At 41.2% G+C, this 16,542-nt stretch overlaps 1 protein-coding gene across 1 annotated transcript in view; it reads left to right on the top strand.

Annotated features, from left to right (window-relative positions):
• Positions 1–16,542, top strand: part of LOC141991379 (D-threitol dehydrogenase-like) — a 37,521-nt gene that overhangs the window by 8,393 nt on the left and 12,586 nt on the right. The window contains exons 2-6 of the mRNA XM_074959671.1: positions 2,380–2,616; positions 3,621–3,698; positions 5,257–5,473; positions 12,489–12,697; positions 13,690–13,762. Of these exons, the coding sequence (XP_074815772.1) occupies positions 2,380–2,616; positions 3,621–3,698; positions 5,257–5,473; positions 12,489–12,697; positions 13,690–13,762 (814 nt within the window). The remainder of the gene's footprint in view (positions 1–2,379; positions 2,617–3,620; positions 3,699–5,256; positions 5,474–12,488; positions 12,698–13,689; positions 13,763–16,542) is intronic.

Below are 16,542 nucleotides of genomic sequence, written 5' to 3' on the forward strand. Positions count from 1 at the left end.
GATAGAAAATAATGTTAAAGGTACTATAGTGCTATTGTATAAATCAGTTGTGTGCCCTCACCTTGCATATTGGGTTCATCTCTGGTCAACACATCTCAAAAAAGATATAGGGTAGAAATAGAAGTGGTCCAGAGATACTTCCATATGGAGACAGATTGAAAAGGTTAGGTCTGCTTAGTGTAGAGAGGGGTCAAATAAGAATGTGCATGATAGACACGTACAAAATAATCACTGGCACAGGAAAAAAAGAACTTCCCTAACTATATTTTAATGTGCATAGAGGGTTAAATCGTGACCCCTGGGACAAACTGTGCAGAAGATTAATGGGGTGTGAGATGCCCCCTAACTCACCTATGTGGGCTACCTTTGTCATGCGCCATAACGAGCAAGGGAGAGGAGCTCCTGACGGCCATTACAGCCTTTCCCATATAGGTGGGCAGGGACTGGGCAGGCACAAGCAGGAGTGGGTGAAGCTTTCACTCTGCTACCCCTTTAACGTGCCTCGGTCCTTGCAGCTGAGCTCATGCAAAGGAGGCATTAGGGACTGAATTGTGACTCTCTGTCATAATTTGGTCCCTGGTTTACTTCTGGGACAGCACAATGCACATGTCCCCTTACTCTGGGCCTGTGGGAATGCCGTGATCTAGTCCTTAGGGTTGGTGAAAAGTGCTGCATTGACAGCCCTGGAGTATGAAGGCTTATGTTTATCCACCCAACAGGCTGCGGCAGTGCGAGCTCTCTGAAATTCCCCACCCGTGGCCCTCAGTGCTGTTCTGGATGTATCATCTCTACAGGGTGATTCATTCTTCAGGAATTCATTCAGTTTCTTGTCCCATTTGCTACAATGCCAATAAGGGTGCCAATTAGTTCCACTAATGGTGGACATTTCTGTGAGAGGTCCACAAACTCACCAGGAGCTAGACTAGAGAGAGTCTGCTAATCTCATAAGCCACCAAGCCAGTGACATAAGCCAAGTTTGCTAACAAAAGACGTGGTGTCCCAGCAGCAATCTCATAACCCAGGGGTGGGCAAACTTTTTGGCCTGAGGGCCACATCAGGGTGCAAAACTGTATGGAGGGCCAGGTAGGGAAGGCGGTGCCTCCCCAAACAGCCTGGCCCCTGCCCCCCTATCCGCCCCCTCCCACTTCCTGCCTCCTCAGAACCCCCGACCCATCCAACCCCCCTGCTCCTTGTCCCCTGACTGCCCCTCACCGGGACTCCCACGCCCTATCCAACCCCCCCGTTCCCCGACCCCTGACAGCCCCAGAACCTCTGCCCCATCCAACTGCTCCTTGTCCCCTGACTGCCCCCTGGGACTCCCTACCAATTTTTTCACCGCCACGCGCCGCCACCACCCCCTTACCGTGCCGCTCAGAGCAGCAGGAGCTTGCAGCCCCGCTGCCCGTGTGGCGGTGTGGCTGCGGGGGAGGGGCCGGGGGCTAGCCTCCCCGGCCAGGAGCTCAAGGGCAGGGCAGGTTGGTCTCGCAGGCTGGATGTGGCCTGTGGGCCTTAGTTTGCCCATCTCTGTCCTAACCTTTCCATTTACCAAAACACAGATAGCGGGTGCATAAGTATGACTATATTATAGAGAGAGAGAGCAAAGGTCACACCCAGGAGAATGGCATTGTTCAGATGTTAATCAGGAACTGTAGATTCGGGCGCTTGGATGTGTTGTGGTAGACTCCCTCACTATCTTTGAGCCTTTGTTTCATGAGGTTTTTTTTAATTCTTGTCAAAAACATTTTCTTTGTTGTGTATTGCTACATTCAGCATTGGCCTAACTTTGCTGCCATTGAAGTCCATAGTAAAACTCCCGTTGACTTCAATAGAGGTAAGTCAACTCTGAGCACGTGTGAAAATTCCATCATATATTGCCGGCTACATGCAGCTTTTTAAAATGTATTGAATATAAATGCAGGCATGCCCCACAGTGAAGAGGTACAGATGTGTGTCTGAGCCAATGCAAGAGATCTTGGTTTGTATTTCCTCTGACTTGTACCACGAGCACCCATCAACAGCTGGGAATGTGGTGCTTTATGAGGTATTAAAACACCGTGGGTTCAGTTGCTCACACAGATGTGGGCACTGGCACTGGTAGGAGGAATTTAAAGGGCTTGACTTATCTGTGTGGATAGATACAGTAGTATGTAGATAGCCAAGGCAACCTGTATACAGAAACATCGCAACCAGTTCTACCTTGCTCTCTGTAAATCAGAAAGTTGCTTTCCAGTAGAAATGACCTTTGATTAGGATAATTACTTTAAAATAGTGTTTTCCGTTAGGCGTTTTTCATGTGTTTCATATGGAGGTTGGTTCCAAGACCCTCCACCTGCATGGAAACGGTACTTTTTTCCTTTGACATCATTTATTTTTCTCCAGGAGTTAGTGGCTGTTGGCGAACACTTTGATATAGTTTTTATTGATGCTGCTCAAAGAAATGCCGTTAACGACTACAACTTTGTCATGGATAACCACTTGCTGAGAATGGATGGAGTGATCTGTGTGGAGAATACTCTCATGAAAGGACAAGTCTACCTGGAGAACATATCTGATGAAAATGTATTAGCTGTCAGAAAATTAAATAATGTAATTAATTCAGATCCTCGCGTTGAGCAGGTTAGTGCTGTACAATTAGTTAAGGGTTATATTGGTATTGTAAGCATCTATGAAACTGCTTCAGCAATATTGTGTTTTAAGAGTCCTGGAAGTAGGCTGTCTCACTCTTGCTGTCTATTCCCTACAGTAGTGGCCACGCTATAAAACGTACTTTGCTCAGTTCCAGCAGGGTATGCAAGAGAACCAAAAAGTTCGTTATATTATTCACCCAGTGGAACGCTAGGCCTGAGTTACTAGATCCAAATGGTTCATACTGTGCATCGTCATGCTCTATTGTGTCATCAGAAATAGTTACCTTCAATTGCAGAAGAGGGTATTTGACACTTTAACTGTCCAGGCCCTGACACCTACTCTTAACCACTAAGTCACCCTGGTACCTAGCCTGCCCATCTTATTTTCTTGTGTTTGGCCAGTAGCGTTGGGTCTACAAGATGCTGTGTCATTTTCACTAAGGTATGGTTGCCATCTAGACAATGGCACCAGGTCACTAGTTCAGGCCTGCAAATCATAGTGGTGGAGCATAAAATGTAATTTATACAGAAGAACACAAACAGTAGTAGGTAAGATTGTCCAGAGAATATTCACTCATTATTATTATTAAGCTCCAAGAGTAATCTTGGTACAAGTCCCAAAGAACATAAAATCTCATTCGACAATCAAAATCAGATGCACTGGAAGTCCCAGACGCTGTGTCTTGTTTATAAAACTGGAAGACAAAATGGCATTTTTATTGATCTAGCATTTGTGAAAGTAGTAGTGAGTCTTGAATGGGAATATGAGGTAAGATGGAGGACTGTCATATTGGGATAGGAAGGGACTTTCATGTGCAGGGAGCAGCATGCAAAGAGAGAGCCACCATAATACCCAGCATGGGCCTAGCCCAAACCCAGTAAAGTCCGTGGAGACTTTGCCACATAGTTCAATGGGCTTTGGCTCAGGCCCAATGTGGTGTGCCCTGCAGTCGAAATGGTTCAGTGTTGATTTGGACACTCGTGTTTTTCCAGGTTATTTTACCTGTGCAAGGCGGAATGAGTGTCATCCGAAGGAGCCGTGCGCACGCAGATAGGGTGATTGAATCAAAGGTGTGTATTTTCTCTCCATAAGCAGTATGGGTGAAATCCTGGCCTCGCTGAAGTCAGTGGAAAAATTCACATTGATTTCACTGGGGGCCAGGATGTCACCCTTTGTTTTCACTTTATGCATTAAAGAGACAATCTCGTTTGAAGAATGTATCCTGCATGCATCACTTTCCCCAGTAATTGCCTAAAGAGTAAGAATCGTAAAAGAAACCAGTATCGGAGTGAGGCATGTCATAAATTATAATGTGCCGTGGGGCAGCCAGCTGTTTTCTTTATATCACTGATTACAGTAACCCTGCCATTTCCCCCCTCCTACCCTACCGCTTTACGTCTACTTTATGCAATATGCACCTAGTTTCCCTTCCCCACTGTTAGCTGGATTAAAGCCTCCCACTTTGCAGGTCCTGCAGGTCCATCCCAAGCCTGAATGTCTACACTGCAGTTAAACAGCTCCCCAGCCTGAGCCCCAAGAGCCCAAGTCAGCTTGCACAGGCCAGCCACAGACATACCTATAGTGGAGGGGTTGAAGGTACATTGTGCCTTTGGAGATGTTATGCCTTTGACATTCACAATGACCCCTGGGCATGCAAGGGAATTCACTGTGAAGTGCGCTATGCTACACTTATGTGACTAGAGCATCCAGTGAAATTTTCAGCAGCAGAGCCATTCTACCCCTTTGCCTTGCCCCTCCATACCCCCTCTGGAGCTGATAGCTCTGCTGGCATTTGGACTTCACTGACCTGGGCAGCGTGATTTCAATCCTACCTTTTGCACCAAAGTAATGGGGCAGGAAGGAACAGCTCCCGACACATTCTACCCCACACCCTAACAAACGTGAGAAGTGTGCCCTTGTGGCCAAGAAGGCTGACTGCATATTGGGCTGCATTAGTAGGATCATTGCCAGCAGATCGAGGGGAAGTGATTCTTCCCTTCTATTTGGCACTGGTGAGGACACATCTGGACATTGTGTCCAGTTTTGGGGCCCCCCACTACAGAAAGGACATGGACAAATTGGAGAGACCAGCGGAGGGCAACGAAAATGATTAGGGGGCTGGGGCACATGACTTATGAGGAGAGGCTGAGGGAACTGGGCTTATTTAGTCTGCAGAAGAGAAGAGTGAGGGGGAATTTGATAGCAGCCTTCAACTGAAGGGGGGTTCCAAAGAGGATGGAGCGAGTCTGTTCTCAGTGGTAGCAGATGACAGAACAAGGAGTAATGGTCTCAAGTTGCAGTGGGGGACGTTTAGGTTGGCTATTAGGAAAAAAAACTATTTCACTAGGAGGGTGGTGAAGCACTGGAATGGGTTACCTAGGGAGGTGGTGGAATCTTCATCCTTAGAGGTTTTTAAGGCCCGGCTTGACAAAGCCATGGCTGGGATGATTTAGTTGGGGTTGGTCCTGCCTTGAGCAGGGGGTTGGACTAGATGACCTCCTAAGGTCTCTTCCAACCCTAATTTTCTATGATTCTATAATTTGTGTGTGTGTGTGGGGGGGGGGGGGGGCTAATGGGTTTAACATAACTGAATTTTGACTCTCAGTGCATTGTGGTGTTTTGCTACAGAAAGAACTGGTGAAAGATGATGTCTTTTGGGGCTATAACAGATGTCACATCCTTGATCGCCTGCGTTTGGATGGCAAAGTGGCCTATGTAACGGGTGGAGGCCAGGGGATAGGAAGAGCCTTTGCTCATGCTTTGGGGGAAGCAGGTGCTAAGGTAGCCATTGTTGATCTGGTACTTGCAAAGGCAGAAGTGGTAGCAGAAGAGCTCAGCCTGAAAGGTAAGCAGTGTACTAATTCTCTGATTGCCCTCATACATGCACTTCTACAGTGCTCATCCCTGTAATGTCTGTGTGCTTTGTTATTTTAAACTTTCGTAGCTGGTGGCTTGTTGGAGAATATCTTGCATCGAGTTTTGATGCAGAATAAGTCAAATAGCAAAGCAAAGAATTTCCAAATAGCGCACACATGCCACAGTTGCCGAGCGTGATTGCCTCACGCAGCGTCTTAGCACTGCGTCAGCAAGCAATAACCAATGTCACGTTGCCTGCTTGTGTTACCTCACAGAGTAAGCGCAACCAGGAAAGCAAATTACTGTGTATAAAACTCTTTACCCAGGGTACCTGAAGGAAAAACAGCAATACAATGAGCCATGACTGACGGGCACAGAGAATAGCAATCTTTTATTAATAAGTGCTATATAATATACATCAATCAGCCAGAAAAAGAGTTGTTCCATATGTTATATCACGTGGCAGCTAAGGCACTTAAGACTTGCTAATAAAGAACAGCCAGACACAGCCCATGCACCCATTAATACATATCCCAACTACAGCTTCTCCTTTCACACACAAAACCAATCGTACGGCCACAAACACGTCATGGGTGCGTAGGGTAATATTTTTTATGGCAGGAATCTGTCTCCTGTATATCTAATAATCGTGGGCCAAAGGCTTCAGTCGTTGTTCAGAACCCATTAGCCTCAATGAGGGTTTTGCCTGTAAAAAGGCTGCAGGCATTGTCTGTGTGACTTGACTTCCACTCGCTGCATCATAGAGTAGCCGTCGTTGAGGAATAATTTGTTCACAGGGCAGAAAGCAAGGAGAGGAGCTAGGGAAAGGGCTGAAGAGAAGCAATGTACTGATCATGCCTGAGATTTTTAAGGGGGTCATGTAACTTTGAGGGATATGCCAGACATAAACATACTGAAAAACAAGATTTTCAGGACTGCCTAATTTAGGTGTCTAATTTGGGACCCATTGAAAGGTCCTGATTTTCAGTGGCTGCACATTCTGAAAATCTGGCCTGTTAATTTTTGGGTGCCGGTCTTTTTAGAGCCACCCAAAATCGTCAATTGTCACTTTTGGAAACATTGGCCATAGTTCCTCAAAACATGCATCAGTGAAAAGCATAGAGGTCAGATATAGGTACATAATACTGACATACATCACAAGTAAAATCCCAAACAATAGGTGAAATCTTCTACAAACCACTTACATTTTGTGTTTTTTTATTACTAAAATAGGACCTAAAATTCAATTCCTCTCCAAAGACGTTTGCAAATATGATAAAGCTAAACTATATTCATAAAGGAAACATAGACAATTGGAAATAGAGTTTTAATGAGAAAAGAGATGAAGTATCACTCATTTTATAATTCCTCTTGTGAAAGTACATCCAAGCCTTCCGCTACATCGGATTCTTCAATATCATCAGAGATGTAGCTTCATTCAGGAAAGTGGGATACTGCCATCTGGGCCTGTATTCTAATATTTGTGTAAACGGATATTGTAATAGACTGTATGCTACTGCAGGGAGGACCTAGGTCAGTTTTTCTGTGGTGTATTAGCTGAAGTAGAAATTTTCTAAAATGAAAATTGGTTGTGAAAAGTACATTTGCAGCGTTGCAACGCAAATTTGGTTCTTCTGCAGAACAGCTAGAGTGCAAGCAGGGGCCATAAAACTCCTTCCACTGTCCTGCCTTAGTGCCTCAGTCCATTTCCTGAGGGCAAACCTCCATCAGAGAGAGAAGTGTTTTAGACTCCATGCTTATACAATCCTTGGTCTCTCTGGTAAGACTGTTTAAAAAGGTGCTGGTTTACGCAGCAGAAACAGTACTAAGTGATGAGAGACTCATTTTACCTTGGTCATTGAATACCAGCCTAAAGGGAAGGCTTTGACTACTGGGTCTGGCCACTGGATCTTTGACTTTGTAATGGGATCCAGAGCTGTTCAGTTCTAGGTCCTTGTTATAGATCAGAACAAATTCCTTGAGATATCCAGTTCTTCCTTCCTGAAAAAGCTTCATGCTCTTGTGCGCCAAAGGTATAGGATCTTGAAACACCATAGCTACCCCTTGAATGTTAACTAGCCTTTTGGACATGCTTTCACGGTTAGATTATATGTATCGAGCAGGGTATTCTGAAGGGAATGGGTTATTTGAGGGAAACAAGAGACTTTCTTGGAGATGACACACTTTGACTGTTGGCAAACTCCTTTTGGAAACCTAGTTTAAATTTTCTGTAGGATAGTTTCAGCAGAGGAGTTTTTCATTCTTTCCTCAATTGATGCCCAGTGTTTCTCAGCCAAGGGTTTGTGTCTCCTAGGGGGTTCACAGAAAGCAATCAGAGTGGTAGTAAGGCGTGACCTTTTTTATTACTATCTAAAGCAAAGAAAAAAACCTCCATCTCTCACTCCCCTCACATCCTTGCCCTTTAAGGTAAAGAATTCACCATCAACCTTTCAAACAGAACTGGCTGGAGGATGACAATTCTGTTTTGCAACAACTTGAAAGTTTTGACATTGTTTTCATTCCATTGCAGATCGGAAACAAATTTTTTTCAAAGTTTTTGTCAAACTGAATTGTGTCCAAATGTCCATTTTTGGATTGAAATGGTCAGGTTTTCAATCTCTCTCTCTCTCAGAAGTGACCCAAGAGTCCATCCTGGACCCCAGTAACCTTTCCACTGAAAACTTCTTCAAAATTGGGGGTTGGACTAGATGACCTCCTGACGTCCCTTCCAACCCTGATATTCTATGATCCTATGAAAATCAATACGTCTCCATGAAACGTTTTTGGCTTTGATGAAACAATATTTAGATGAAAATACATTTAATTGACAATGTTCTGACCAGCTCTGTTCTCGCGTAAATTATACAGGTTTATTACAAATACGTGTTTCACTTTTATTTTTATAGTAAGTGTAAGGGAGTCATGGCAGTTTTTGATTTCAAGTTAAAGGGTCACCAACTTGAAAGGTTGAGAAACACTGCCCTGCATTATCACCTGATTGATCTTTTCAGAGTCTTTCAATGTGGGTTCTACTCCTAAGAGTTCTTTACATTTGTGCAGTTTGTGTATTCTGTATCAAGGAACATTTTGCTGCCTTTGTTAATGGTGCCATCACCCCAGAACGAGTTATAGACATAGAAACATGGCAATTCCAGTCTTTGGCTTGTGCTAGGCATTGTACACACACATAACAAGACAGTCACTGCCATAGAGGACTAAATCAAGTGCTTCACTCCTTTGCAGCTCTCTCTTTGGCTGGTTTAACCTGAAAGCTGTTTCCATGAACTCTGCAAAGTTAATCCACTGTTGCAGAAAAAACTGTTCCATGTTCAGTGCATGTGTAACCCATGTCTGCTTCGTGTGGCACTCTGTCCTCCTCTAGTGGCATCTAACCCAGCTAGAGATTGATGAGTCTGCTACAGCCTTGGCTAATAGCCATGTGGCTTTTAGCTCATGCAGGAGAGGCTCATGCATTTAGCTCCAGTGGTCGCAGGTTCGACCCTGCCCGCCGACGACTGGAGTCTGTTGACATTATACATGCCATATCTAGGGCTTTGAGAGAATTCTGCAATAAACTGACTCAGAACATACAATTTAAGGCCCCCAATCCTGCAAACACTCCCATGACTAACTTTGTGCATCGGAGAAGTCCCTCTGCCTTCGTGTGTGTTGAATGACCAGAATCAATGGGGACTGCTTAGGTGCCTGAAATTGCTCATCTCAACAAACATCTGCATCTGGACTTAAATAGACGCTTGTAGCTCTAACTCTGAATTGTCTTGGATTTACAGGCTCAGAACTGGGCTACCACTTTAAGACTATATTTCTAACGGTTTAATTTTCTTTTTAGTATATTATTTTCAGAGGGAAAAGTCCAGTTTCTTTGCCCTTTCAGGCACTAGAGCAATTTAATGGATTTGATTAGTACTGGCTAAATTTGGTAAGCTACTTTTAATGAGAAACCACATTTCAGTCCTTCGCTAGATGCTCACATATCACTCCCATTAGCATTAACGGCAGCTGGGGATACATACCTGGGGAAAACAGAATTTCTTAATTGTTTGTTGTGATGCTTGGATCCTATAGGGGGACTATTCTCTCACTGATGCATGTGCACAAGTCCTGTTAACTTTAATGGGAGTTACACGGGTGCATCAATGGAAGATCAGACCCGTATGTTAGCCATTTAATTTCCTGATTTAAGTGTGACTTTGATAAGGTACAGTAATTATTATTATCTATTCTCCACAATCACTACATTGCAGCAAAAATATTATTCATTTTGTTGTGAAACACTTTTATTTTATGCAGCGGGGAAAAAGAACTCTAGCAATGTATCACCGCTGGTGGGAGTCGGGATGCTGAAATGTTGCAAAAAAGAGGTGGTGAAAATGATCTTGATGAAATTCTGTGTAGGGTAAAATAGGGTGAACTCTGGAAAAAAAATCTTCTTTCTACCTATGAATACAAGATAAGGCCCCGATTCTGCAATCTTATTGATGTGGCTGGATTTCCACTGCAGTCAGTCAGGCTCCATACAGGCACAGAGGTCCATCTCCACAGATCAGATTGCAGGACTAGTGATAACACAGGAATATGTTTACATTTTGCTACATATATATTAAGGTTTGAGACAAACAACACAGGTCAATGGACAATCCTGAGTGGCGTAGGGCACCAGCTACTCCTCGATGGAGATATTTTTGGCACCACAGCACATCGGCACCAAGGTGTATGAAGAATGAATAGCCTGGTTGTTGGGTCATATGCATGGACTGAAAGGCAGATTTCTGGACCTAAACGCATAAGACTCTACTTCGTCAACTAATGGACCAAGTCTGTTAGCATAGAAGCAAAAGCAGATATACAGATGGAGCTGGTCAGCATTTTTGGATTTTTGAGTTTTCAGCAAAATTTGTCATAAAACCTGTCAATGTCAATGCAAAGTTTCATCAGTTTTATGGGGGCTTTGGCAAGCATTATAGCACATCAACGTTTTCCCATTATCCAACATGTTGAAAAAAGTCAAAATGACAACAACATTCTGAGAAGCCAATGCTGTTTTTAAATGCCCACTTTTCTATTTTTTTTACCTGCTCCTCTTTATATGTGATGTATTCATTAGAGGGGAAGAAAAAGCCAAAATTTGTTACACACTTATACCCATGTTAGCCTATAAAATTAATAAAAACAATGAAAAGATTATAGGAACACCAATTATTTACACGCTTAGAAGACAGTTTAGGAGTAGATGGAAATGTTAGATAATTTTGATTATTTTCAGTGTATTTATCACATACACTGTATAAAAGAATATATATTGTATCCCTAGGCTCTGTTTGCCAGAAGTTGGGAATGGGTGACGGGATGGATCACTTGATGACTACCTGTTCTGTTCATTCCCTCTGGCGAACCTGGCATTGGCCACTGTCGGAAGACAGGATACTGGGCTACATGGACCTTTGGTCTGACCCAGTATGGCCATTCTTATGTTCTTGTGTGTAAATTCGTCTCTGGTGGCCTGATCTGATCTGGCAAGCTCTGCGTGTGCTTACTGGATCAGGCCCACAGGTGAGTCTGGTGGCAGAATGCTGATCTTCCTCCCAGTCCACGCCTTGCTCTGGGGCATAGGCATCCAGACTCCTAGTGTGGGATTGCCATGCGCATATATATATATATATATAGGAGGGTGCAGCTTTTCACCCCCTGCACCGCCCCACCCCAAAAAGACCCTGTGGGCTTTCCTATAATGCTTCAGAAGACATATTATGACATTTCTTCTTGGGAAAAGACTAGACATTTTCCTTTTTGACATATTATATGGCTCATTTTTCAGTTATTGACTATTTCCTGTTTTTATGAATAAACCACATGAGAGCAGATCTATTATGATCCTGTTTATAATATATAATTTCTTCCCTATCCATTGTTTCTTCCTCATAGAATACTGATCTATGCTATAACTATAATGGCTGTCTACCCTCCTGTGAATTAATTCCCAGTCAAGCAGAACACTTGGGCACATGCTTAATATTAAGCACGTCTGTAGTTTCATTGACTTCAAGTGCTCCGTTGGATTGGAGCCTTAGAAAAAATAAGGTTTCACATTTTTTTTAAAAATCAACTTTCTAGCATATGCAGTAATAAAACATGAAATGCAAAATCTGCATTGGAATAATTTTTGATTGAGATTGTACATGTGCAAAAGGCAAGATATGCAAAGTTATTGATGTAAAAGCAAATTTAACAGTCACATTTCACATCCATAGGGTACTTTTACAGCTATTTACTAATTATATTAACTTTTGTGCTTTAATGTGTAGCTGCGATGGCACCGAATTAGTTACTATGAGCGCCATAATTCTGAATATTTAGATTTTCATGTTTAAATCACAGCTATAGTTCTGGATGGCTTTTGCATACACTATTACACATTAAAGAACATGTACACTCCAAACTCTAAAAACCTGATGTTTAGAATCAGTTTGGCTGACAAATGTATTTGATTTCTGTGGCATCTGGGGTTCACTGTAAAAACATCTGTAGCACAACAGATAAAATATTCCTCTGTTTTGTCTTGTTTATGAGCTAATAACTGTCATCTGAAAGTGATGCACTTTATGATCCATAGCACTCAGAGAATTGTTGGAATGACCATCACTTTAGTTGATAAGCTGCAGTTAAACTTTTGAACAGAAGATGGTGTAGTATTCAAAGATTCATTCAACTGGAGAGTCGGAACTCTGATTTTAAATAAGTTGATTGTGTATTAGACTACAGTAAGTGCAGTCTACCAAAGTTAAACTTAAAAACTTTTTAAAAGATTCATTTCCCAATGCATCATGCTTCCATTAATAGCACATAATTTGCTGTCATCAGTGGAGTGGTGATTAAACTGGTTTTGTTGTTGTTTGTTTTAAGAATTAGTAACTAGTTACACAAGAAAGGATACCTTGTTTTCTGTGAATGTCGATATTTGTTTTATCAATCTCATTTTAATCTAGGGATAAAAAGCATTGCATTGGCAGCAGATGTAAGCAAACCTGAAGATGTGCAAAGGATTCTGGATGCGATTGTAGCTAGGTGGGGCACAGTTCATATTGCCTGTAACAATGCTGGAATTAACATGAATTCTGCAAGTGAAGACACTTCACTAGAAGAATGGGACAAAACTTTTAACGTTAATTTACGAGGCTTGTTTTTGTGCTGCCAAGTAAGTAGGAGGATCTGTACTATTTTCCTGTAGCTGTTTTCTAAGCATTTGACTTACCCAGAGGTTTAATAATATTCTTGTTGCTAATTATCATCATAAAATCAAACGTATATTGGTGGGTGTTAATAATAGTTTGGCTATGTAGGCTTGGCCACATTAGATTTTTGTCAGTAAATGTCGATTTCAGCAAACAAATGCAAACTGATGAAAAAATATTTCCATCCATAACAACTGAAATTTACAGATAGGCAAAGTAAGAAGAATGCTGCCTGAGAACTTATTTAGAGTTTAAGGACATTTACTTTGTGTATTTTGACATGTGATATTGACAATTTGTGTTTTAATGGTTACCAAGCTTTGACTTTTTGTATTTCCATGTCTGTTGTCATTAAATAATTGTCTGACTCCCCCCCCATAATTTCCCACATCTTTGAAAATTTAACTAAATAAAAATTGCACACCATTATCAGTTTTAAGCATTTTTTTCAACTGTGAAAATTTTAAATAGATAAAAAAAAATAAAAATGCTTAAAAATAACCGTTGGTATTATCTGTTGAAATTATAAAAAAAATAAAAATTCAATTCTGTGACACTGTGAATCAGGTATACATTTAGGCCAAGATTATCAAAAGTAACTAGTAATTATTGGTTCCAGTGTGAGACACCTTAAAAAGAGACCTGATTTTCAGAGGCCGGGTGCCCAAAACTTCCTGAAAATCAGACCCTTTTGTGGGATATCAGTTGGAGTTCCCAATACTAGAGGCATCCAATATTACTACTCACCTTTTGAAAATTTTGGCAACACAGTAGCTGAATTAAAATGACAATAGAAATTTTTCTGCATCAGCCATTTTATATCAAATTTTTACACTGTGCACTTTTAAAAAAAATCCATAAACTCTTCTGAAAAGTGAAGACTAATTTATTATCATGTAATTATTAGCACAATCACAAAAGGGGTCACTGGTCTTTCCTTTAATTTCTGTCATAGGCTGCAGGCCGCATTATGCTGAAGCAAGGATATGGGAAGATAATTAACACAGCATCTATGGCAAGTTTAATAGGTGAGTGATGATATCTAACAGTTGTGCTTTAGAATCCATATTTTAATTACTACCAATGCTATTTGAATCAATTAAACCTGTATTGGGAAGGAGTAAATCACTGACATTTTGTATTAGGGGAAAATGTACTACAAAATTTTTATGATCTCATTTTTCAACATTTATCTGTCCTCCATGTTTTAGAGCACATATTACTTTTTTATAGAAGAGGTGGAGTTACCCTCCTTGAGTCTGACACGTTAATTATGGAAGAAACGTGTTGGTGTAACTCCCTTAATCTGAGCACAATGTATAACATTTCCGAAAAGTGTGCCTTACTAGTGTTTACAGTCTATCCAAAAGCTTTTCACCCTTCCCTTAACTGCAATACCAGTTGTTCTGTTTCATTATGTCGCCAACAGGTGTCTCCACCAACACTGCTGTATCAGCAGTGTCATCAAAGAGCCAATAAACTATTGTTGGAACATATGGAACGAAATCCCAACTGCTGAGCTAATCTGGGAAGCAGTTACATGCTGGTGAACTGAAGCCCATGTAACAAAAATTGATCAATTACACAAATTAAGCATAGCCCTTTAGGAATTTATTTTATTGGTCTGGACATCTGTTGCAGTATTGTCCAAATCCAAAAATCAAATGGTGCCTTGGGTTACCAAGTTAGACAAGAAAATCTAGTAGCTATAAAAGTACAACAGAAAACCCCTATATAAATATCATCTCCATCTGCTGAATGTTACATAAATATTCAGTCTTTTTATTTTCCTTGGGAATAACATTTATTTTTTACTGTGCCCAGTCTGACATTCTATGACATTCTGTTCGGTTTATTACATAGTAACTTTAAATATTTCTTCAAAAATGCATTTATAAAGTTGTTGTTAATCTTTTTACAAGTGTCATTACCAGCTGTTTTACTTATGGTTAAACACAAGAGTAGTCCCTTTCCCCAAGTATGGAGAATTGCAAATCGCACAAACAAAAATAAAAACGGAACTTCAAAGCTTTAAACTTGTGTTATGTGTTTTATACAGTGCCTAGCACAACGGGGTCCTAGTACATGCCTGTGGTGCTGAGGTGCTACCACAATTTATATTAGAATAATAGCAACAACAATACAAGGCTTAATAGTAGATATAGACACTATAGAATGTTAGGCAACAGCTGTGAGGTAAATCCTTGGCTTTACACCAGCTGAGGATTTGCTCTTCTGAGTGTTAAAATACCACTTTCTCTCTCATTTTTGTTGTTCAAAAGTGCTGTCTCTTATTTAAATAAATGAGTGATATTTCCAGAGAGAATATTTAAATTACAATTATCTTACTGAAACTGCAAACTGAGGGTCAGATTCTCAGTTGGCGTAAGTCAGCGCAGCTTGGTTGGGTCAATGGCAGTATGTCCATTTACAGCAGTTGACAATCTGGCCCTGAAGTATGTTAATCACAATTAGAAATCTTTACTGAAATATAAAAGAGTATTTTTAAAGTGAAAATATCTTCGGAAAGGCAGCAGGGGTACACTTAAATGTCAAAGAATGTTAATCCAAGTGGGCCTAGTGAGACCAGTCATTAAGACGAGATGGAACGTGTTTACTTCATGAACCTGTTTGAATCTTGGCATTAACCCCTTCCCCCCGCCAAATAGTTCTAAAAGTATAACTGAAAATCACGATGTTCATATCGTGTCCATCTGCTGAATGTTAAATAAATATGTTGTTCGGTTATTTAAGTATGTTGGCCAACTGGCATAGTATGGAATGTTTCTAGAAATACTGGATAATTTTTCGTAGGTTGAGTTCTCTTTGGTAGATACAACAAAATGAGCAGAGGAGAAACTCAGGGGAGTTAATTGTATTGGATAGAATTTTGACTGTGGTTTCCCAGATATATTTCCCTAAAATAGTTTAATAAATAATATAATCAAGCTGAGATTCTGCATTCAGTTTTGCCTGTATAAATTTTGAGTATCTCCAGTGGCTTCACCAGAGGTATTCCAGATATATGCCAGTGTAACAGAGAGCAGATGGAGTTACTCTGAGTTATCCAGGTGTAGCTAAGATCCCTATTTTTTTGCAGTGATGATCTTTGGTGGTAAGAGGGTTTATCCTCTAACATGTAAGTGTATGAACCCCCCACTAATGTTACATGCCTGTATCAAGGGCAGGGTAGAACCCCCCAATCACTGAGCAAAGACGCAATCACATTGTATTAGATATTAAAAATATAACTCAGCCGGTGTTGGTATCATTTTTACCTACATTTCCCCCACTCCGTGTATGCAAAACAGTAGGGAATATGTGAACCAGTAGGGAAATTAGCCCCCTTCTCCCAGCCCCACTCCTACAGAGCCGTAAGAGAAGTGACCTTTTCTAAAGTGTTCTCCACTGGGGTGAAGATAAATCTTTACATTTATGAAGATGCTCTAGTCAATTTTTGATTGTGTGTGTGTGTGTGCGCTAAATTCTGTCTTTGTACACATGAGCAGTCCAGCCGAAGATGACAGCGGAAGTAAGGAGAACAGGATTTGGTACTATGTACTTTAGTGCAAAAACAATACCGCTGTGAAAGCCATCCACTTTGTGACACCCTTTGGCTCGCTCTTGAGTGCTTTCAATTAAGAGGGGCCAAGTGTTTCAGGAGGTGTATATTTCATCTTCTAAACTGCCTTCCTTAACCCTTTCTGTAAAGAGAGACGCATTTAGAAGAACGAACTCTAGAAAATATCTAATGAGCTTCTGTCCCAAAATCAGCAGGCAGATTCCAACATCTTACAGAAAATCTCTG

The sequence above is a fragment of the Natator depressus genome, chromosome 7 (assembly GCF_965152275.1).
Source record: "Natator depressus isolate rNatDep1 chromosome 7, rNatDep2.hap1, whole genome shotgun sequence".
Lineage (NCBI taxonomy): Eukaryota > Metazoa > Chordata > Testudines > Cheloniidae > Natator > Natator depressus.